General features: G+C 36.4%; 3 protein-coding genes and 3 non-coding genes across 8 annotated transcripts; 5 read left to right on the top strand and 1 right to left on the bottom strand.

The window, feature by feature from the left end:
- Positions 1-4135: 4135 nt before the first annotated feature.
- On the top strand, positions 4136-6436 carry LOC115994012 (pentatricopeptide repeat-containing protein At2g36980, mitochondrial). The gene has a single exon (XM_031118022.1). It carries the CDS (start codon positions 4462-4464, stop codon positions 6358-6360), a length of 1899 nt encoding a protein of 632 aa, XP_030973882.1. The 5' UTR covers positions 4136-4461; the 3' UTR covers positions 6361-6436.
- A 1804-nt stretch (positions 6437-8240) lies between these two features.
- LOC115994232 lies at positions 8241-14137 on the top strand. Of its 3 annotated transcripts, none has more exons than XR_004093150.1 (3): positions 8241-8366; positions 9750-13096; positions 13609-14137. XR_004093150.1 is itself a non-coding variant. In XM_031118295.1 (2 exons), exon 2 carries the CDS (start codon positions 9940-9942, stop codon positions 12838-12840), a length of 2901 nt encoding a protein of 966 aa, XP_030974155.1. In that variant the 5' UTR covers positions 8241-8366; positions 9750-9939; the 3' UTR covers positions 12841-13299. The 3 variants fall into 3 exon arrangements, 1 of the variants encoding a protein (XP_030974155.1); XR_004093151.1 differs by lacking the exon at positions 13609-14137 and adding an exon at positions 13472-13594; XM_031118295.1 differs by lacking the exon at positions 13609-14137 and having other exon boundaries at positions 9750-13299.
- A 1789-nt stretch (positions 14138-15926) lies between these two features.
- Positions 15927-15998, top strand: TRNAP-AGG. The gene has a single exon. It is a non-coding gene; the product is annotated as a tRNA-Pro (tRNA).
- Positions 15999-16067: 69 nt separating this feature from the next.
- TRNAP-AGG lies at positions 16068-16139 on the top strand. Its single transcript has one exon. It is a non-coding gene; the product is annotated as a tRNA-Pro (tRNA).
- Positions 16140-16447: 308 nt separating this feature from the next.
- On the bottom strand, positions 16448-16519 carry TRNAP-UGG. The gene has a single exon. It is a non-coding gene; the product is annotated as a tRNA-Pro (tRNA).
- Positions 16520-16621: 102 nt separating this feature from the next.
- Positions 16622-22917, top strand: LOC115994689. The gene is made up of 10 exons (XM_031118921.1): positions 16622-16793; positions 16921-17078; positions 17368-17799; positions 18159-18215; positions 18611-20982; positions 21069-21338; positions 21423-21503; positions 21890-22001; positions 22099-22165; positions 22552-22917. The coding sequence occupies exons 2-10, from the start codon at positions 16958-16960 to the stop codon at positions 22646-22648; spliced, it is 3609 nt and encodes a 1202-aa protein (XP_030974781.1). The 5' UTR covers positions 16622-16793; positions 16921-16957; the 3' UTR covers positions 22649-22917.
- Positions 22918-23000: the final 83 nt, after the last annotated feature.

The raw sequence follows: 23000 nt of genomic DNA, 5'->3' as shown, positions 1-23000 counted from the left end.
GAGGCTACTATATTTATGGTCAAGATTAAGTTACATTTATTGTAACTCTTATTAATGTTGCTCCTTAAATAACTTTGTATTGGATGAGTGTTTTAATAAATCCACTATTATCCCATAAATAAATAAATAAAAATCAAGTATTAGATTATATTATTTTCTTATACACTTCATAATTGTAAAATATCAAGATGGTTATAGATCAATAACTATTTCATTTATAAAATGTTAAAATTTTAATTTTTAAAAAATTTTAAAATTTTACATAGAACATAAAACTGTTATTCCAATAAAATGTTATTGATCTAACAAAGTTATTAAGTAGTATAACTCTTTGACATCATTCAATAACTTTTCATTTGATTAATACTTGGATTGTTTTTTTTCCTATAAACTTCTTATGCATGCCAAATTTGGTGTTATATATATACACACACACTTTTGATCATTTTCTAGATGAGATATTTTTTAATCTCTTATCATTTCTATATTTTGTATGCATGATAAGTACATAGAGATAATATGACTTCAAAAAGTTATAGGGCTCTCACAAAATGGTTGGGCCCCACATGTGGGTCCCACCATGGGGCCCAAGCCATTTGTGAGAGCCTAGAGCAGTGCTCCAGGACTACTTAAGTTTTTTTCGTAGTTATATCATTATATTGTACTGGTGTGGTGACCTTTTTTTGCCTATGTAATTTGTTTACTTTTTTCTCGACTAGACTAGAGTGTTCATGAAAGCTAGTGTACCAAAGTTGTGCAACTAAAGTTGAAAGCTAGAGTACCAAAGTATATCGTTACATGGGATACATCATGGAATTCGAATCTTAAGATTGGATTGTTAATTGGAGAGACAATCTATGTGTACAACAAAATCTCTCAATAACACAAAACTCCGTCAAGTCCTTTTTATAGAGTTTGAAAAAAATAAGCATGTCTATTAAGAAATAAAAAAGGAATTAGATAAAATTTTGATAGATTGAAGTAATAATTAATTTAGCATGAATCGGGTGTCCAATCTGGAACCGAACCCAATGAAACTAACTAACCCGAGCCACCAAATTTAAAAATATCGTGTTGGTTTGACTGATGGCAAGTTGCCAGTGAAAGGAATTGACAAGATTGGTTGGAGTGGTGGTTGTGCTATTAGAGAACTCGATAAATCTAACATGTTTGACAACTTCATCTCCAATTGCAAAACTCTACCATATTCGAGAAGATCTCAATCAATCTTGCTACATTTTCTCTAGATTCAAGAAGATCTTAGGTTTTTTTTTTTTTTTTTTTTTTTGAAAATAATTATAAAAGCCAAACTATTTTGTTAGTTAGCAGTGTTTCCAAACTATTTAAGAAACTAGCAACTCGAGTCTTTGAGACTTAATTTCATTATAGCAAATCGAGTTTAAGAGACTCGATTTCTTTGTGTTGTCAAAGCTGAGATGGACTAAAAGAACCATGTGGAACTCGAGTATTTAAGACTCAATTTCCTGTTCACTTCTTTTTCTCTTTCTCTTTTCTTTTTTTTTTTTTTCCTCCATATGCCATGCCACTCCCTTCTCCCAAGCCCCCAAAAACCCTAGCCAGTTCTTCCTTCTTCATCTAAATCCATTTCTCAAAATCCCAACCCAAATCATGATCTCAATCGGAGCAAAAATCCAAACCCCTCATCTAAATGCATTTCTTAAAATCCCAAACCCAAATCATGATCTCAATCGGAGCAAAAATCCAAACCCAAAAATCACGATTTCGACACCAGAGCGCCATTGGTTTGTCTCTTGATTCGTTTTCTGTTTTTTCTGGGTTCATCTGTCTCGGATGGAATATTTTCTATTGTGGGTTTGTGTTTTCTAGGTCTATTAGTGTTTTCTAGGTTGATGTGCTGGGTTTTTTTTCTTTTCTGGTTGGTCTGCTTGTGTTTTCTGGGTTGCTGTTCTATGTTGTTCTGGGTTTCTGCGTTGGTCTATGTTGAGTTTTCTTTTATGGGTTGCTGCATTTTCTAGTTTTTGGGTTACTGCATTTTCTAGTTGCTGCACATTTTCTAGTTGCTGCATTCTGTGATTTCTTCCTGTGTTGGTTTGTGTTGAGTGTTTTGTGGAGGGAGACTCAACTTCCACGTGGATTTTTTTAATCCACCTCAGCTATGCATCTAATGGAAATCGAGTCTTTAAAACTCAATTTGCTACAATGAAATCGAGTCTAACAGCCTCGAATTGTTAGATACCTAAATAGTTTCAAAACTGTGCTAACTAACAAAATACTTTGGCTTTTATAGTTATTTTCAAAAAAAAAAAAAAAAAAACCAAGATCTCAGCCAATCTAGTGAGATCTCTGTCACTTTTGAGGAGATCTTAGCTAATGTAAGGAGATCTCCACCAATTATGAGAAAATCTCAGCCGATTTGGTGAGATCTCTACCCATTACTGCGTTACTACAACTTCAACTGATCCGATAGTAGGAGATCTAAACCCGTGGCAATCTGATTCGACCAAATTGGAGGTTGATAGCATGTCTCACTATCTAACACTCAACATGAGCAAGCATGAGGCCACATAGAAAAGGAGTTAAATCGCATATTCGGTTTTAAATCTTTAATCTTTATTTCAAAATCGTCTTTATATTTTAAAATCTTTTATTTTAGTTTTTATACTTTTAATTTAACATTATTTCAAGAAGTTCATAACCATATTACATCTTTCCATATCGTAGGCTTTACTTCATTAAAGTAATATATATATTAGAAGAAGGACCTCGAAACTTTATTAAAAAAATTTAGCCAAAATTAGCTTAAAGAACATCATGAAGATGGGAAAGAATATCCTCCATCCACACTGATAAACCTCTAACATGTCTAACATGTTTAGCAGTAGTACAAGGCCGGTTCAACTATAAATGCAACTGATGGAATCGCCTAAGGCCCCCACTTGTGAAAAAAAATTTATATACACACACATAATATATTTATCTATATATTTTAATTACGATTTTTTTAAATTATTTTATTGGTCAATAGAATGTATTAAAAAGACCCCATTGTATCACTATTAAATAATTTATTTTTTAATCTGCACACACGGTTGACAGCAATGACAGGACATCACATTAACACACAAGCACTGCTCAAAGGCTATGGCCACACCATAGCTCACACCTGGTCGGCTGTCCCACACACACTAACCCACGACCCACACTCAATTTTAATGTATACTCATAGCATAGGCACACACCCATTGCACCGTACACTATCTTTTAGATTTTTTACTTTTACTTTATCAATTATTATAAGTGAGTTCTATTTATCTCAATTGGTAAAGTCTCTGATGGTTATATGAGAGATTTGGGGTTCAATCCCCGCCTACACCAAAAACTGATTGGTGTCATAGCCTGATGATAAATTAGGAGCGGACGCTATAGGTTGAAAATCTCTAAAAAAAAAAAAATTATATATTGCGTATAGAAGATATAAAAAAAGCCCCGCTTAAAATTTTCACCTAAGGCCCTTAAAATTGTTGAGCCAGCCTTGCAACAATACTATTTCTTTACAAATATGAGAAAAAACAATACTATTTCTTTACAAATATGAGAAAAAGATACATGATTGAAAGCTACTATAGTAAGTTGAACTGTTTTAAGAAGATAACCAAAAGATGCCAAGGACTCCTCATTTATACATTTAAGGGGCTTTAAGAAGTTTTTTTTTTGAAAAATAATTACAATATGCTGCTAACCCACAGCTCGAACCCTTCCCCCCTAGACCCCTAAGCATTTTGTGCATAGAGAGATGTCAATTCAGCTATAAGGCCTTTGATAGAGACTTTAAGAAGTTGAATTGCTTTATCTACTTATAAATCAGATTCTCAAAATAAAAATTATATATATAAAATAAAGACAATTTTTTTTGCTACAAAAAAAGTCTCATCGTATGTGTGAAGCACATGTGACGGGGCTAGTCACTATTAAGAGCCTTTATTACCACCATGGAATCACCCTCCAAAGTAATAATTTTTTTGGTGAATTCTATTCATTTCGTCAATATTTTCTATTCATCAAAAGACATTCGAAATATTTTAAATATAAGGAAGATTTTGTAATTAATGACAAAGTTTGAGGCCCATTTATGCAATTTAACTAAAGTATAAACAAAACCAGAAATTAGGGAGAAAATGGAAGACCGAACTGTTTTCCATGCACAACCTCAATAGTCCAACACCGTGTGCTCTTAATCACCGAACCTCCAATTACTCACTGCGCTAAAACTGACTTTTCTTTCTTCACTGTATCTGCCACTAAAACTGACTTTTCTTTCTTCACTGTATCTGCCATACACTGTGCATGCGTATTACTTTGTATGTTAATTATATCTTGTTTTTGGGATTTCTTGAGCCCGTCTGCTTCATAGGCTCCCAACCACATTCAAAACAACTCCTTTACCTTAGCGTGTGTCTCTGAGAATTGAAATAGAATGACATGCACTCAGATTTATTCCAAATTACATCTAAGATAGCAATACTTGCACGATCGGGTCGAACCCAATGCGCTCGCAAACTGTTCGACGAAATGTCCCACAGAGACGCGGTCGCTTGGAACGCAATGCTCACTGGCTATTCTCAACTGGGTCTTCACCAAGAATCGCTGTCGCTTTTCCGCCACATGAGAATCTCCAACACTAAACCCGACCATTACTCGTTCACCGCAACTTTGAGTGCGTGTGCAGGCGCAAGTGAACTTACACACGGAGTTAAAATCCATGCTTTGGTTATTGTTTCTGGGTTCCAATCTTCGTTGCCGGTTTGTAATTCGCTAATTGACATGTACGGGAAGTGTTTGCGTCCCTTCAGTGCTAGCAAAGTTTTTGAAGATATGCAAAGTAGGAATGAAGTAACTTGGTGTTCGCTCTTGTTTGCGCATACAAATTCTTGTCAATTTGACTCTGCGCATGAAGTGTTCCACATGATTCCAAAAAAGGTGGAAATTGCTTGGAATATTCTGATTGCCAGTCATGCTCGATGCGGTGAAGTGGAATTATGTTTGAATTTGTTTAAAGAGATGCGTGAGAGTTTGTGTCAGCCAGATCAGTGGACATTAAGTGCCCTCATGAATGCATGTTCTGAATCATCAGAATTTTCGTATGGATGCTTGGTGCATGGAATTATAATTAAGACTGGTTGGAGCTCTGCAGTGGAGGCTAAGAACTCAGTATTAAGCTTTTATGCTAGACTAGGTTGCCCGGATGATGCTACGAAGGTGTTTGAGTCCTTTGGAACGCTCACTCAAGTGTCTTGGAATGCTATCATTGATGCCCATATGAGAGTAGGGGACACCCAGGAATCCTTTCTTGCTTTTCAGCGAGCACCTGAGAAGAATATAGTTTCATGGACATCTATGATTGCAGGGTACGCAAGAAATGGGAATGGAGATGAAGCTCTTTGCTTCTTTGTTGACATGATGAGAAATTGCGTACAGCCTGATGATTTTGCTTTTGGGGCTGTCCTTCATGCGTGTTCTAGCCTGGCAGTACTAGGGCATGGTAAGATGGTCCATGGTTGCATAATTCACTTTGGTATGAATGCTGATGTCTATGTTGGCAATGGTTTAATTAACATGTATGCCAAGTGTGGTGATGTAGAAGGTTCAAGCCGTGCATTTAATGAAATTCCTAACAAGGATGTGGTCTCTTGGAATGCAATGTTGTTTGGATTTGGGTTACATGGACGGGCTGGCCAGGCTCTATGGCTTTATGAACAAATGGTAGCATGTGGAGTAAAACCTGACAAAGTAACTTTCATTGGCCTGTTGATGACTTGTAGCCACTTGGGTCTTATAGAGAAAGGTCGCTTCTTTTTTGAATCTATGGTTTCTGTTTATGGGATTTGCCCTGAAATGGATCATGTAGCATGCATGGTGGATATGCTTGGCCGAGGTGGGTTCTTGGCAGAAGCAACAGAGTTGGCTGATACGTATTCAGTAACAGATAATGCAAAGGCCAGCTCGTCTGAGGCTCTGCTTGGAGCATGTTCTGCACATTGGAACGTAGGAGTGGGAGCACATTTGGGGGAAACTTTAAAGATTTTAGAACCTCAGAAAGAGATAAGTTATGTTTTGTTGTCAAATTTGTATTGTGCAAGTGGACAGTGGAAGGAAGCAGAGATGATTAGGAAGGCAATGTTGGACCAAGGTGTGAAGAAAATGCCTGGTTGTAGTTGGATTGAAGTGAGAAACAAGGTGACCGCTTTTGTTGCTGGGAACCATTCACATCCATACCTGGGAGATATCTGTAAAATACTGCATTTCCTTGAATTTGAAATGAGAAATCCATGTTTTATTGGTTTTGAGAAAAGAAAATTTGAGATTACATTTTTTAGGTGATTTGACTTTTGAGACTAACTCAACCAATCATCTACTTTATTTACTTAGCAAGGGACAATTGAAATATTCAATCTCATCTTCTCATGTCCTTCATTCACCTAGACAATTGAAAGATTCAATCTCTCTGGCATATTGAATGCAAGTGGCCAATTGCGTGATGATTTGTTACCAATGGTGAACCACAAGAACTAACGTGTTATCATGTAAACTTCCTCACTTGCATGCCATCTGTTGTAACAATAGATAAAGTCTATAAACACCACCAAAAAAAAAAAAAAATGATAATTTTTTTCAAAACTATTGATATGATATATTGTTAGTAGTAGATTTAACGGAAAACCGTAAAAATTTATCAACTTAATTATTGTAAAAAATATTGTGAAAACTGAAATAATAACCAGTGCATTCACACATCCACCAAACCGACACAAGTACGTAATGGTAATTTTTTTGTGGCATTCTTCCTTTTGTTACTACGAACATTAAATGATCATTAGAAATCGACTAAATTTAGTAGGGGATGATATGCGGATGCCTGGATTGAAATGAATTTAGATTGGGACAAAAAGGTGACTATTGAATTCGATGGGCCGTTCACTGACAAAGGACAAACTGTTATAATCAGTATATACAAAAGGGAAGGCAGCCCTTTTCATGGTCAAATTCTAGATGCACTTTGTAAACCATCAATTTTGTATTAAAAAGGTTAAAGACAAGCACTTTCTAGAAAAGTGAAGCATTACTCACCTGAAAGTTCTAGAATGGAATTTTGAAAAAGCCAGACCCTGTTTTTTTCTAATATAATTTATGAATAGTATTTCACTACACAATCAGCTAACAATATAAGCAAATAACCTAAAGTTTGTAGAAAACTAGAAATAAGAGTTCTCTCTCTATTTTGTAACAAGTGCCTGTTTGGAACGGGGTAACAGTGCATTTTCCACACTACAATTATTTAAAAAAGTAAAACTTAAATAGAGTATCTTACATGCAGTATCTGATGTTTCTTAATTAAATTTAAATACTTAATTGTATTGAATTTAATTATTTTTTAAAATAATAACAATATTTGTACTTTATAAGTCAACATAATCAAGTGTCTAAATTTAACTGTACACATAAGGTACTATATTTCAATTTTATTTCTAAAAAATTCCCTCCCTTTTAGGTACAGTATTTTCAAATTATACATTTTAAAAAAGTTCAAAAATACTGTTTCTCTTTTGGTATATCAAGGACAAAATAGGGATTTTTTTGATATGTTAGGGGCAAATAAGAACATCACCACTCACCCAAGAGCAATTTAGTCCACAAAAATTGGTTACTAAGGGCAAAATAGGGATTTAGATTAAATTACATATTTGGTAATCAACTTTTGGTTTTTTCAAAAAATCACCTTATAATTAAAAATGTTTCAAAAAGGTCCTCACTATCATCTAATCGATGAAAACGCTAATGTAGCAAACGAAATTCATGAAATCGATATCACTTTGATGACGTGAAGCCTATGATGTAGAATGAATTCCGTTTTTTCATATCGGCATTTCTCATTCGTCAAATTATGATAAGGACCAGTTTGAAATAATTTTGAAAGTTTTGGGCCTAAAGTGAAATATTCAAAAGTATAAGGACTACTTAGAAACGAAGATAAAAGATCGAGGACCAAATATGCAATTTAACCAATAATTCATTCAAAAAAGTCCCTCAACTTCAACATAATTACAAGATTTGGGCTAATTTCCCTAACTAGATCTAACCTACACCTGCAAATTCATAGTATACAGGGGCATATTAGCAAAAAAAAATTTCTAAATAGTCCTTCAACTGCAACAGAATTACAAGGTTCACGATAAACACAAGTACAAATTGGGTTTGCTAGTAGTGGAAAATTAAAGTCAAACCGAGATTATATTTCTCTTCTTCAACCTCTTGGTTTCTTTTGCCACAGCAAAACCCCTTCCCATTGGTTCCCACAAGACCTCTGGTTTACTCTTCAACTACACTAAGTAAGTCCTCCTTCACTCTGCTCTCTCCTCTAATCGCTCAAATTTCTTTACTCTATTTGAGTTTAAACTTTAAACTGATTTAACAGTTCTAGGGTTTTTTTTTTAAATTCCCCAAATTGTAAAATGCCTAATTCTTTAAAATTTTCATTTCCCCAAATTGTTCATCGCCTCGTTTTTGAGTTGATTGAGAATGAAATATCTTATTCTACGCCTTGCATTATCTGGGTTTGTTTCAGTTTCTCAAATATATTAGTGGGTCACTTCTACTTTGATTTTTCTTATTTCTTTTTTCTTTTTTTTTGAGTTGGGTTCTGCAAAGTTTGAATGAAATTAGGGTCAAGGGTGTAAAGGTTTTTCTGGGTTTGTTCAGTTTTCTTAAAATCTTGTCTATATTTCTCTCTGTGAACTTGATTTTGTGGCTTTTGGGGTTTGGTCAGGGTTTAAAGAAATGTTTGTATTTTTGAGTCGGGTTTTGCACAATTTGAATGATATTAGGGTTAGCAATATAAGGGTATTTCTGGGTTTGTCCAGTCTTTTAAAAAAAGCTCGTATTTTTTTTTTCCTGTGTGAATTTGTTTTGGGCTTTGTTTAGGGGTTAAAGAATGTTCTAATCCTTTTAAGATGTGCCATCACTGGTTTGGTTTCACTCTTTGACAGTGACATGTACCAGGCTATCTGACACGTAGTAGTTATTTGATGGGTCATTTTTCTGCTTTTGAAATCGTAGAACATACACAGCCTGTATCTGAGTTTTTAATTTTTAATTTTTAAAATTTTTGTTTTGTCTAACGTTATTGAGGTTTACCATTTGTTAAATTACCGATGGATGTATAGTTTTGATTAAGTTTGAATCATTTTTCTTTTTGGGTGTGTTTTATGCTCTTCTTTTTTTAGTTAATCTATAATTGGATGTTTGCTAATTTGGCAACATAGGTGTGTTTTTTCTGGCTTGGTCTCTGTAGAGTGTAGACTAGGTGTCTTTATTTTCCCAAGCTTTGCTTCTTTTTTCATTTTTTATTTTTATTTTTACGAGGCGTTGATGCTTCATTAGGTTGGGTTGTTTTGTGATGGTTAGGATTTTGGAAATATTTGTTATATCCCTATCTTCCTGGCATCAATTGAATTTCAAGTTGGTATGACAAAGTAATATATTGAAAAAGAAGATAATAATAAATAAAAATTAATGTTACATGTCTCTTGGGTACGGTTTGTTCATTTTATGGAGTGAGGCAACTGACACAGATGCTTATGTATTACTTTAATGGTTGCAAGCTTGTAGGTGCTGTTAATCACTCCCTTTTCCTTTCTTATTTATTTATTTATTTATTTTTTTATAGTAAATATTAGGTTTTTAATGGGTGTAAATTTATACAAAATTTGTAGGGCCCATCTGGACGTTCGGGTTGAATATTTTGGATGATGGGTCAGGATTTCTGGAGGGTTTGTACGGGCTATGCATTTTAATGTGGCTATGTTAGTATAGGTTGAAGCAAGCATGGGCTTTTGATGCAGCTTTTCTGTCGAATGAACTTCAGTGAAGCAATTTGAGTCAGGTTCTGGTTCTGGATTAGTGATGGATTGCAATAAAGAAGAGGCTGTCAGGGCCAAGGGGATTGCTTTGAAGAAGATGGAAAGCAAGGAATTTGTAGCGGCTCGTAAAGTTATTATCAAGGCCCAACAACTATATCCTGATGTGGATAATATTTCTCAAATGCTTATGGTTTGCGATGTGCATATTGCTGCCGAGCAGAGAATATATGGGAATGAGATGAACTGGTATGGTATCCTTCAGATTGAGCCGACAGCTGATGAGGCAATGATTAAGAAGCAGTACAGGAAGTTTGCTCTACAACTTCATCCTGATAAAAACAAGTTTGCAGGTGCAGAAGCTGCTTTTAAGCTGATTGGGGAAGCTCAAAGAGTGCTTTTAGACCGAGATAAACGTGCTTTTCATGACATGAAACGCAGAGCTCCTGTGTATAAAGCAGCACCACCGAATCGGCCCTCTCAAAAGGGCAGCTGGAGCTCAAATGTTGGGGCTCATAATAACTATAGGAGCAATGTGACAGGCTCGAATCCTCAGCAACAGAAGCCGCCTCAGCCAGTTCCACCTGGTCACTCTAATGTCCGCCCAACTTTCTGGACTGTCTGTCCGTTTTGTTCAGTAAGGTACCAGTATTATAAAGAAGTTGTCAATAGATCTCTCCGTTGTCACAGTTGCCAGAAGCCATTCATTGCATATGACATGAATGTGCAAGGTCCTCCACCAACTACCAACAACAGTCATGCACCACCAACTACCAACAGCAGTCATGCACCACCAGCTACCAACATGAGTAAGCCAGTGTTCCCCCAGAAGAACGATGGTGCTTGCAAGGTGGAGGTAGGATGTCAGGGGAATGTTGGTAAGGTTGGATCAGGAAAGATGAATGGCAAGAAGAGGAAGCAGGTAGAGGAATCCAGTGAGAGTTTTAATTCTAAGAGCAGCACTGACTCTGAAGAAGAAGATATAGCTGTAGACAATGATGGTAATATTCAGGGTGGACAGAAGTTTGAATCTTTTAGAGACCAAAACATACGAAGATCTTCACGGCACAAGCAGCAGGTTTCTTACAAGGAAAACTTGAGTGATGATGAAAACACTGTAAACTCTCGAAAAAAAGCCAAGAGGAGTGAATCATCCTCTGCCACTAAAGAGGAGAGTGGGGATGCATCTATAAAAGAGTCATCTAAAATAAATAAATCATCTCATTTAGCTTCTAATGTAAAAGAAGATCTGAAAGAGGTGAAACAGAATGAAAATGCTTGTTTTGAGGAGAGCTTATCGAATGGGAACATGAAAGCAAAATTGAGTGGAAAAGAAACAGTGGCTGATGATAACCGTAAGAAAACTTCTGAAGCTTATGACAATTCTGCATCTGATTCAAGGTCTGACACAACACTAAAGCCTGAATATTTTCAATATCCTGATCCAGATTTCAGTGACTTTGACAAGGATAGGAAACAAGAGTGTTTTGCAGCAGGGCAGATCTGGGCTGTTTATGATACTGTGGAAGCCATGCCTAGATTTTACGCACAGATTAAGAAAGTTCTCTCTCCCGGGTTTAAGCTGAGGATAACCTGGCTAGAGCCAGACCCAGATGATGAGGATGAAATCAAATGGTTCAATGCGGACTTGCCTACTTCTTGTGGTAAGTTTACAAAGGGGAACACGGAAAACACTGAAGATCGTCTTATGTTCTCTCATTTGATTTCTTGGGAGAAGGGCAGCCGTAGAGATAGTTTCAAGGTTTATCCTAGAAAGGGAGAAATATGGGGACTCTTCAAGAACTGGGATATCAAATGGTACTCTGATCCAGACCAGCATCGTAAGCCCGAGTATGAATTTGTTGAAATCTTGTCAGAGTTTTCACAGGATGTGGGTATACGTGTTGCATACATCATTAAGGTGAAAGGCTTTGCAAGCCTCTTTTGTCGAATGGTTAAGGAAGAAATGGGCACATTTCAAGTTCCACCTGTAGAACTATTTAGGTTCTCACACAGGGTTCCATCCTTTAAAATGACTGGTGAGGAAAGAGAAGGTGTGCCGAAAGGATCTTTTGAACTAGACCCTGCAGCTTTACCCCTTAAAATTGAAGAGTTTTCTGTGCCTGAAGATGTGGCAGTGGAGGCTGGTGCAAATGCATCAATGTTCCAGGCTGATGTAAAGAGCAGCCACTTTGAGTCTGGGGAAAGCAGTAATGGCATTGTTACTGAAGATCACAGTAATCCTCCAGCTTCCCCCTCAGAAGCTATTGAAATTCCAGAACCTGAATTTTACGATTTTGATGCTGAAAAATCCCAGGAGAAGTTTCAGATTGGTCAGATTTGGGCATTGTACAGTGATGAGGATGGCTTGCCAAAATATTATGGTATGATTACGAAAATCGATGCTGGCTCAGTTTTCAAATTGCACCTTACATGGCTTGGCTCCCGCCAGCTGCCAAACAACACTATCCAATGGCGTGATAAAGGCATGCCCATTTGTTGTGGAAATTTTAAGATTAAGAGTCAATCCCAGGTATATACTACTACCACTTCCTTTTCGCATCGGGTAAGATCTGATCCTGCTGGTAAGAGGAATGAGTATGCCATCTTTCCTAGGAAAGGTGAGGTATGGGCATTATATAAGAGCTGGACTGCTGAAATCAAATGTTCTGAGTTGGAGAGCTGTGAATATGAAATAGTAGAAGTCGTTGAGGAGGAGGATTTGCATATAAGAGTGTTGTTTTTGGAGCGAGTGGATGGTTTCAACTCAGTTTTCAAGGCCCAATTAAAAGAGGGGTCAGAAGTAACCATTGGGATTCCTCGGATAGAGCTTCTTAAGTTCTCCCATCAATTACCTGCTTTCCGCCTGACAAAAGAGAAAGGTGGCACCCTGAGAGGCTTCTGGGAACTTGATCCTGCAGCATTGCCAGTTCATTATTTTTCTTGAGGCAGGAAAACTGAATTAACAGAGCCTGTTCAGGTTAGAGTTAAAGCACCATCCTTGTTCTTATAGTTGCTCAGCAGAGATACACCCATCAAGTGCATATGATAGATGTTTGGCAGTGTAATGATTTTTGTCCTCAATCCTGCTGCATTGGAGAGAAATTTGGAGGCTGTGCTGGTTTTTTTGTTGAATTTTACTCGTCTCTAATCCTCTTGATGGTGCCATGCAACTTGGCTAGTTAGGCACAAGTCACTTCAAGGTAGCGTTAATTTTATCTGGATTTTCCTGTTAACGTCTTCTCTTGGTAGATACCTTATTTGGAAGTAGAAAAAGTTTTTCAGCAAATCCACTCTACCTATTTTGTGGTTTATTTACCTCTAGTTAGTATAGTGGATCAGATAATGTTAGCCTTGTTCAATATGTAGAACTGCAAATGCACATCCAAAATGAGTTTCTGAATTCTCTCTCTCTCTAACCCCCACCCCGCCCAAATATATATGTGTGTGTGCGCGTCTGTCGGCAGCGGACCCCTTTTTCTGCATGTTAAATGTTTGCAAACAGTTTGGATTTGTCTCTATGATGTAATTTGTTCTTGAATGGCATACATTGGAATCACTGCATATCATATTTGCAGGTGCAGTTGCGGTTGCATATGGTTCTAAACTATTCTTGCATCTGGAACTGGGTCCAAATATGGGGTTAATGGGAAAGTTCACATCATAAATGATGTAGATTTATGTGTTTTTAAAAGCATGTAAACTTGCACTGTAGGCTTGCAGGCAGTACGTTCCCGTCAGCAGAGGACATGATGTGAAGAGGCTGCTGCCTCAAATGACTTTCTTGATGATCTTGTAACTTTTCAAATGGTTTAAGTTTGCGAAGCTTCCTTGTTGCCTCACTGATTTCTTGCCCAAACTCCCCTCCCTTGCAAGGATCAATGTCTTTTCCCCTCCTGATCTGACATATATGAAGACCATGGATGCTTGCTAATTATAGGCTTAGGCTTGTTCCAGTGAAATTCATCCTTTAATATGGAGTTTGGTTCAGGATACTCTCTTGGTACTAAACATTCCTTTGTGGGGAAAATATGGCTTATTTTTCGAAGAGATGAGTATCCCCTAGTTCACATTACTGCGAAAGCTCTATCCTTTCAAAGTGACAATAACATAACCAATGCAATACCTTTTGACCAATCAAAATAATACTCTTTTCTCCTCTAACGCAACTTGTGTGTTTTTTCCAGATTGCTCTTCCATTGGACCTAGATTTGTTTTAATCCACTGTATTTTCTCCGTTTTAATTTATTTTGATATCTAATATTTTATTAAGAACCTACAATTTAATCTATTTTGATCAATGTGACATAAGTAAACTTTGTTTATTCCGTTCACTATTTTGTTAGTAGGGAGCTGTTGTTTGTTGTTGAGATTTTCAAGGTTTAATTTGGCATAAACTTTAGTTTTTAGATTATGGTTAAATGTGTAAATATATTTTGATTAGGTTGGTCCAATGTGTTTTAATTATTGTAAGTAATGCGAAAATTAATGGGATGGCTTTGAATAAAATAGAATGTTATAAAATAATATATATGGTCAACGCTGACTAGCATATTGGGATTCATTACGTAGGTCTCATAGAGTCAATAACGATTTGGATGTTTGGAGAGGTGTGGAGCTGATTAGAAAGCTTTAATAATTTAGAAGGATGGAGGGTATTGGATGCGTGTAACTTACCAATAAGGTAAAAAAATGATGGATAGATGAGAAATTATGTCAATCGGAGAATAAAAGCATGATGGATGAGGTGAAGAAGCATATAAAGGTATTGTACTGTGATCATAAAATATTTATTAAATTGGGTAAACCCCTAAAATTTTATTTTATTGCACTAAGACCCTCTTAACTTTTTTGTCACTTTAGTACTGAAACTTTGGTACATGACTAAATATACCCTTCAGTTAGGGTTCTGTCCAATCATGAACAGAGACATCAGTGGCTTAAAAAAAAAAAAAGGTTCTGTCCAATCATGAGTATGTTAAACTTTTCTACACATTGTGGGAATCATTAAATAGTGAGATGAGGGTTATAAGTGGAAGAATATTTTCTCAACTTTACAATGCCAATGTAAGCATGTGATGTACTCTTTCCATCTTCAATACTCTCAAAATATCATCACAAATCTGTTAGTAATAAGTATAAAGTTTTTTTTTTTTTTTTGGATAAATAATAAGTATCAAGTATCAACTATATCAATTGATTAAATCTTTTCTTCGTACTTAGATATATGAGATAAATTTTAACTTTAAATAAAGAACAGTAGGAACTGAGTTTATGAAGATCCTTTGTCACCTACAAATTATTAAAAAGGTAAATTTAAAAATAAAATAAATCCTTTCAAAGTACTATCCATATTTTTTGGCAAAAATACAAAAACACCCATTGGAGTTCCAATTCTTCCTTATAATACCTTGAGATTTTCATATCCTTCAAATTAACCTTTGAGACTAACTTCTGTTAGCTTGTGTGGATTGAAAAATCACATAATCATTATGTTAAAATAAGAAGACTCACCAATTAATTTGCACTACTAGTTATGTGATGGTCACATTGTTTTTCATCCATAATAGTTAACAAAAGTTAGTCTTAGTAGTCAATTTGATGAATATGAAAATCTGATGGAGTTATAAGAAAAAATTGAAACCCAAGAAGTGTTTTTGCAACTAACCTAAATCTAAGGAGGTGTTTTTATATTTAGGTAAAGTAAGTTTGCAAAAAAAAGTTGTGGGAAATGTTTAAATTCTTTTAAATAAAAGAGTTTATTTGATTTATGTATAGAATTTTAAAAATTCTTTTTCTCCTTTTTGGGTTATACATAAAAGCTGTTAAAGTCTAGGTGAGATTTACTGTGAAAGTTGAAAATTATATTGATTTTCTGTAATGTCTACACCAGATAGGGAAAAAAAGGGGAAGTTATTTTTAGAAGAAATAAGGAAGTTTAGTTAATTGCTTTTCCCAGAAAAGAATAAAATTCTGGGTCAAATATACTTGTTTATTGTTAAATAATAATATCAGTCTCACTTTTAACGTCATGGGCATTTGGTCTAGTGGTATGATTCTCGCTTAGGGTGCGAGAGGTCCCGAGTTCAATTCTCGGAATGCCCCTACAATTTTTTCTCTGTATTACATTTTCCCTTTTAGTTATCTAAGTTTTAGGTACAAAGAATACGATAAGGGCATTTGGTCTAGTGGCATGATTCTTGCTTAGGGTGCAAGAGGTCCCGAGTTCAATTCTCGGAATGCCCCCATTTTTATTTTTTCAATTATTTTGTGGTTGTGTTCTTTTTTGGGACAAAGAAAACGATAGCTTCAATTGTTTTTGTTTTCAAGCGCTTTCTGATTTCCAAGTACCATGTAGTGTGTTACTGTGTTTCAACTTCCAACAAAGCAACAAGAATACAAGACCAACCGATAAAGTAAACCTCCAAAAAAAAATTATAAGCAAAGCGACAAAACAAAGCAAAGGGAACCAGAAGAAGAAGACGACGACTGTTTGGTTGGTTAGGAAAAAAAAGAAAAAGAAAACACACACACAATGACACAAATATAAAAGGGGGGCATTCCGAGAATCGAACTCGGGACCTCTCGCACCCAAAGCGAGAATCATACCACTAGACCAAATGCCCTTCTTGTTTTTATAGTGTTCTATTATTGGATGATAGCTTTGGTATTAGTTTTTTTTTTTTACTTGAACTTTGCCTTTTCTGGTAAAATCATATCAAATCAAACTGTTCATTTCTTCCTATCATGTTACAGAAAATTACGGAAAAATCTTTTCCACTCCCTCAGTAAATTCCGCTCATATTTCTGTCAATTTTCCCTCCAAATTCTCCCACATTTTCCCTCCACTTCCGTAACCCTAGCGTCCTCTCTCTCTCTCTCTCTCTTTCTCTCGACTGAGTGAGTTCGATATGTCTCTCTTTCTTCCCCATTGATTGTTTGCATTATATTCGTTCTATTAAGAAATATAAACAATAAATTTCATTGCTTTGTTAGGGTTTCAATATAGATTGGTTTTGTTTTGCAGGTGAAATTGAATGATTTGAAAGAAAAAAAAAACAAAAATGGGCTCGCTTGGAGACGATGATGGTGAAATCAAACCAATCAATACAGACCCAAATGCCAATTTTGCTCATTTCGAGACCCAGGTCCTTGATAGCCAGTTTTCACCTTCTACATTGTCTGGTACTGGTTTTCGGTCTCTGATTTTGTTGTTATTTATGTTCAAAGTTTTGTGCTTTTAGGTTGATTATCTAAAGAATTGAAAAAGGAATATATTTTTGTTGAATTTTTTGAAATAATTAATGGTGGAATGTATATGGATTTTGGGATTACAATTGTTATCAGGGAAACTTTCAATTTTGTTATGGTTCATTTGAAAAAGAAATTTAATAATGTGGCCATTAATCTTTTTTAATTTATTTGAGATGTTCAAGAATAAAAATACCAACTTGCTTTTTATTTGGAAAATTAGGTGAAAAGGGTGAAGCTGAGGATGCTGAGGAATTAAAATATCTGCAGAACAACATGGCTTTTGAGGATACTGTTCCCACTGAATATGCATTTGAAACCCAAGTAGTGAATCTTGATGGGGAAACCCAAGAATTGAATATTGGTGATGAGACCCAAGTGTTGGATGATCCAGATTGCATTTACAATATGGACACACAGTTATTGGATGAGTTTGATAATGAAGTTGCCATTGGTAGTGATAGTGAGGGTGAAGGAACAGATAGAACTGAAGTTTTGGATGATATTGATGAGCAATCTGATGATGGATCGGTAAGAAGTGGCAGTGGTCGGTTAGTGGATGAGGAGAAGGTTCAGGACACTTCTCTTCGTGAACATGATAAAAAGGGAGTGATGGAGCAGTCTGACCCTTTAGCTGATAAAAAGCAGAATCCAGGTGATTCACTAGTATATTTGACAACTATGAAAATTTTGTTTAAAAGTAATTTTTAGAATACTTCCTTTGATTATGTTTTCTGAAGCTCCATGCTGTTACATTTATATGATCTGTTTCTTTCTGGTTCATTCTCTCTCATTCAAAGCGTTGGCTGTGAAAGAAAAGGGGTAGTAAGAAAATTAATTATGCATCATATGCAGACTATTTGACTTGTACTTTGTGTGTCTTGAATCTTTTTACTAATGTGTAAAATCTCAAAGTTTAACTAATTGTTTCTTTTGTTTCTTGTAAATTTTGCATGCAATAAATTGTTATTGGACTTGAAAAATTAATTTTAGTCTTTCCTTGTTGTCCTTCAGAAGTCCATGTGTCAACTGCAACAAATATTGTTCAATGCATCCAAGAACCAAAACCTGGTATGTATTTCTTCTGCTCTTGCAATGTGTGTTTAGAATGCACATTTTTGTTGTCTAAATTTATATAAGACTCCTGGAAACAGCACTTTTTTCCCCCCTAGTTTGAATGCACATCTGGTAAGATTGATTGTTTCTGGTGAAGTCATCACATCTAATTTGATGAAATGAATTGCCAGTTTCTGGTGAAATTATTAATTTTTTGTCCTTGTTATGTGCTTGTATTGCATTCAGTGTCTCAGATTTTTTAGGGTTAAAGTTCTGTGGGTATGTTGAAAACTACCAAACTAGGCCACCTTTCTGTGGGTATACGTTTATAATCTATAATGAATGCATATCTGACTGGAATGGTAACAAAAAGAGGTTTTATTCCTTATTTATTTTCCTGTTTCGCTTAGGAGCTCAGCCATTGCGGTTTACTACAGTTTGTGAAGGAATGTTCCGTGCCTCTGCTCTAGCTCGCATGGCTTTGAAGGGAGTTAGCAATGGATCTTGTTCTGTCCCAAGTAACAATCAGACTCTGGAAGTACTTACTGTCAAGAATAGTGAGACGTCTATCATACAGGATCCCCCAAAAGTTGGGGAGCTAGTAGATCAGGAACCTGATGTTGGAGGATGCAATGAAAAAATGAAGGGATCAAGGAATGAAAATGTGTGCAGGGCTGGCAGTAAAGCAGCTAGAAAACTTTTCACTGACGATTCACATGATGTCTATGGAGGACTTCCTCATAACAGCAATAATGCTGAAGTAGAAGAGTTGCCTCAGTTGCCTGATTGTGATGATGGATTGGCAGGGTTAAGCTATGCTGACTCTCAAGAACCTGGGGAGTTATCACAGGCCAATGCATTGGATTTTGTGGACAGGTTCCTTAAAGATAATGCCATGGAATCTCAACAAGAATATGACCATGGAAAGAAATCTTGGGGAAAATCAAATTCTCTCTCAAGTGCAAAGGGCCAGCAAAGTTTGGCGAAGAAAGCCAATGTTAGAAACATATTTGGAGAAACAGGGATTTTTGACTGGGATGATACCCGTGAGGATGATGGAGGGGGAGATATCTTCCGCCGAAAGAAAGAAGAATTCTTTGATAGTGGAGGCCATGGGAGGAGATCCTTTACCCAACCCCAAAAGTCTGGAGTAAGCAGACTAGATGACTATAGAGACCATCAAGAACATTTAAAAGTCAATAACAAAAGGATGGGTTTGGCTCATTCTGATTCAAAACTAATGTTGCAAAAACCAAAAGTGAATGACAAGACAGTGCAAGAATTAAATTTGAAACGAAACCTTGCCAATGAGTTGAATGAAGAGTCTAATGACAATCCCTCAGGAGGAAAGTTGGAAACTAATTTTGCTCAGAAAGATGTGCCAGAAATAATAAATGTAGGTTTTGATACACAGATGGCAGCTGAAGCTATGGAAGCCTTATTCCAGGGTGAGGGCATTGCTAACCATGATGCTAAAGATGTCCATCTAGGTGGACAGAACCGTTCAAAGGGTTCTTGCAGAGGTTCTTTCAGAGGAGAAACGGATAATGTAAAGCAGCCCTCTTCTCGTAAGAGAGTAAGACCCTCTGGTGCTTCAAGTCAGAGCAAGAAAGTTAAGAGCAACAGTGTCAAATTATGTAAAGAGTCCTTGATTTCATCTAAGAAACATTTAGATAATGTTTCTAAGATCAATGGGAGTGGAAACTCTGACAAAATGCCATCTAAGATCATTCAGCGAAGAAAAGCAGGAGGAACTTTGGACAGAAGCTGCATTAAGGAGTCCAACAGATTTGATGGCAATGCGACACTAAGTGGAGGTGGCACAGTTAAGAAGTGGAATTTACTAGGAGAAGATGGTACATATGCACCTGTTGCTCATCGAACTAGACAGTCATTGGTAGTAAATCAATTGAAGCAGGCTGAGAATGCATCCAGTGACCTTAGGGAAGAAATGAACCATCCGATTGAGGTTTGTGCCCTAGAAAAGAAAAGCAAACGTAGTACAGGCATCCAGGCTTCTGCATTCTTGAAGGAAAAGTCTTCTATGTTTTGTCCTAATCAATCCAGAGAAGTTGACAATGTAAAACGAAGTCGTCATGAGCAATCCACTCAAAGGCTGACAGCTTATGCTAATGGTTCTGAAATTGATGCATTGAGCTGTCCTCGAAGGAGAAGATCTTGTCAAAAGTTGTCTGATCCTGAAAATGGATCTGATAACTTAGATGATGCACCTGAATCTGTTCGGCCAAAAGATATTGGACAATCTGTCACCAAGCGCAAAAGGCCACTTGATGATGCTAAAAGCACTTTAGTTGATTCAAACATGAAGAGGAAAACACGATCAGGGGGTGCTATTTATGGTAAGTCTGGTGAGATTGATGGAGAAATGATATCTAAAGATCTAGCTGGGGCAAAGGCAAATAGGCGCTCTGACAGAAACAGTAGTGCAAGTTGCCCATCGTCTGCTAAAAAAGTGAATGCCAGGATGGATGAATCACCTAGTGAGAAATGTAAAGTATCTGATTCAGCATGTGCTACTACTCCAGTTAACTGTAGGACACCTGAGAATGCTGCATCACCCGTTTGTATGGGCAATGAATACTTAAAACAGTCATGCAAGAGAAACATGTCACTTTTTCTGAAAGAAATCCGTAGCCTAAGTACTGCCGGGCCTGAGCCTCCTTCTGCATTAAAAGATTCAAGAAAGAGGAGAGATATAACTGATGTTCGAGTTTTGTACAGCCACCACTTGGATGAGGATATAATTAAGCAGCAGAAGAAGGTAGTTTGTGATTTATTCAGGGTCTCTTTTTTAGAATCATTGGAGCTGGTTTGAACTATATCTTGTTTGTTGTTCTTGTCCCACAGATTTTGGCCCGGCTTGGAGTTTCCATGGCGTCTTCTATTACAAATGCTACACACTTCATAGCAGATCAATTTGTGCGTACAAGGAATATGTTAGAGGCCATTGCTTCTGGAAAACCAGTGGTGACACATTTATGGCTTCAGAGCTGTGGACAAGCTAGCTGTTTCATTGATGAGAAGAATTACATTTTGAGGGATGCCAAAAAGGAAAAGGAGTTTGGCTTTAGCTTGCCAGTTTCATTGGCACGCACATCCCAGCATCCACTTTTGAAGGTAAAATTCTAGTCATGTTGGTTTTACTAGATGCATTGGCTACTTATTCATTTTGTTGATTCTCAAATGCTAATATCTCTGCAGGGTCGAAGAGTTTTGATTACCCCAAATACAAAGCCTGCTAAAGAAATAATTTCAAGTTTGGTTAAAGCAGTACAGGGCGAGGTACGCAGTTTTTTAAAGTTGTACATGATTCGTATGTTCATGTCTTAGTGGAGTAGCATTTCTATTTTGAACGTGGTTTAATCACGTCTGTGGTCACAATTGCAAAGCTTCTAGCAGTTACTTAGGTATGTCTTAATGGTTTCATCTTGCTATCGTGGGTTTCGTTTTCTTTTTTTGGAGGGCGGGGGGGTAGTTTTTAGCTCACCCACCAACATGCATGTAGATATTGATCCTGTATATCTATTCAATTTTGTCCTGTTTTAATTTGAGTGCCCAGTTGCCAGTGCTTTCAGCTCCTTCTGAATCCTGAGATGCTTTAAATGTGTTTTATCTTTATGTGCCAAATTGTTTATCGGATGCTGATTTCCTGTCAAAATGCTTTCCAGGCGGTGGAGAGAACTGGTAGATCTACTCTGAAGGGGGATAAAATTCCAGAGGATTTGCTGGTTCTATCTTGCGAAGAAGATTATGCTCTCTGTGTGCCTTACCTCGAAAAAGGTTAGCTACAATCATGTGTCATTTTTGCTTTGATTAAATGATCCAAAAAAATGGACGCACGTTACTATGAATTGGGCAACATTACTTTTACTTGCAGGAGCAGCAGTTTACAGTTCAGAGCTGCTATTGAATGGTATAGTTACTCAGAGGTTGGAGTATGAAAGGTTAGTTTTATTTTAATAAGAGCATTACCTGATGATGCATAAATGAATGCTTTTGTCAAAGATAGAAGATGGTTTAGCCATCTACTTGTCTGTGTCCTAAAAGTGCATGCTGGGGGTTTGTCAATAAATTCTAGCTCTCTTTTAAGAAGTGAAATTCTGCATGTCTTCTCTACTGGCTGAAGAATGCAAGCAAATGGATGGTAAAAACTATGTTACTTTATTAATTTTTATATTGAATTATTTTATTTGCTTGATTGCTAAGGTCTTTTTTAAAGTTTTCCTTTTTGGGCCTAATTGATGGCCAGTAATTGATCCAAATGTATGGGCCATGTAGTGAGGGGAAACATTAGTGATCTTTCCTAATGCATTTAATTTCCTGATGACAGGCATCGCCTCTTTGTGGATCATGTTAAACAAACCCGTTCGACAATATGGCTGAGAAAAGATGGAGATCAGTTCCTTCCTGTGACTAAACAAAAATAAGATCCATTTTATTCATCTGCTCTGATTTTCCTCCTGATCCCCTGTAGGCGTTTTGGGTAGAATGTAGTGATCAATATATAATATTGTGAATGTTCCCAGCTCTAGGCCTTCCATGTAAAGATAAGTATGCTATAGAAAAGATTAATGAATTAGTTTGTTGCCTCTCTCCTCTTTTTTTTTTTTTTAAGGAAATTATACTTTTACACCTTAAATTGTACCCTATTCTAATTTACCCCTCCAAAACAAACGGTAGAGGGTAAATTAGTCTTTAAATGCTAAATTCAATTAGACTTAACAAAAAAAAAAATAGCAAGGGGTAATGTGTAACAAAGTTTTCGATTTTTTTTGGGGG

The sequence above is a fragment of the Quercus lobata genome, chromosome 6, assembly GCF_001633185.2.
Source record: "Quercus lobata isolate SW786 chromosome 6, ValleyOak3.0 Primary Assembly, whole genome shotgun sequence".
NCBI lineage: Eukaryota > Viridiplantae > Streptophyta > Magnoliopsida > Fagales > Fagaceae > Quercus > Quercus lobata.
This window is presented reverse-complemented; position numbering and strand designations above follow the sequence as displayed.

Excerpts from the sequence above, each read along its gene's own strand:
- LOC115994012 (XM_031118022.1), top strand. The coding sequence starts at position 4,462 with ATGCACTCAGATTTATTCCAAATTACATCTAAGATAGCAATACTTGCA.
- LOC115994232 (XM_031118295.1), top strand. The coding sequence starts at position 9,940 with ATGGATTGCAATAAAGAAGAGGCTGTCAGGGCCAAGGGGATTGCTTTG.
- LOC115994689 (XM_031118921.1), top strand. The coding sequence starts at position 16,958 with ATGGGCTCGCTTGGAGACGATGATGGTGAAATCAAACCAATCAATACA. Across the intron at positions 17,079-17,367 it reads TTCACCTTCTACATTGTCTG|GTGAAAAGGGTGAAGCTGAG; the intron begins GTACTGGTTTTC and ends TTGGAAAATTAG. Across the intron at positions 18,216-18,610 it reads CATCCAAGAACCAAAACCTG|GAGCTCAGCCATTGCGGTTT; the intron begins GTATGTATTTCT and ends TGTTTCGCTTAG.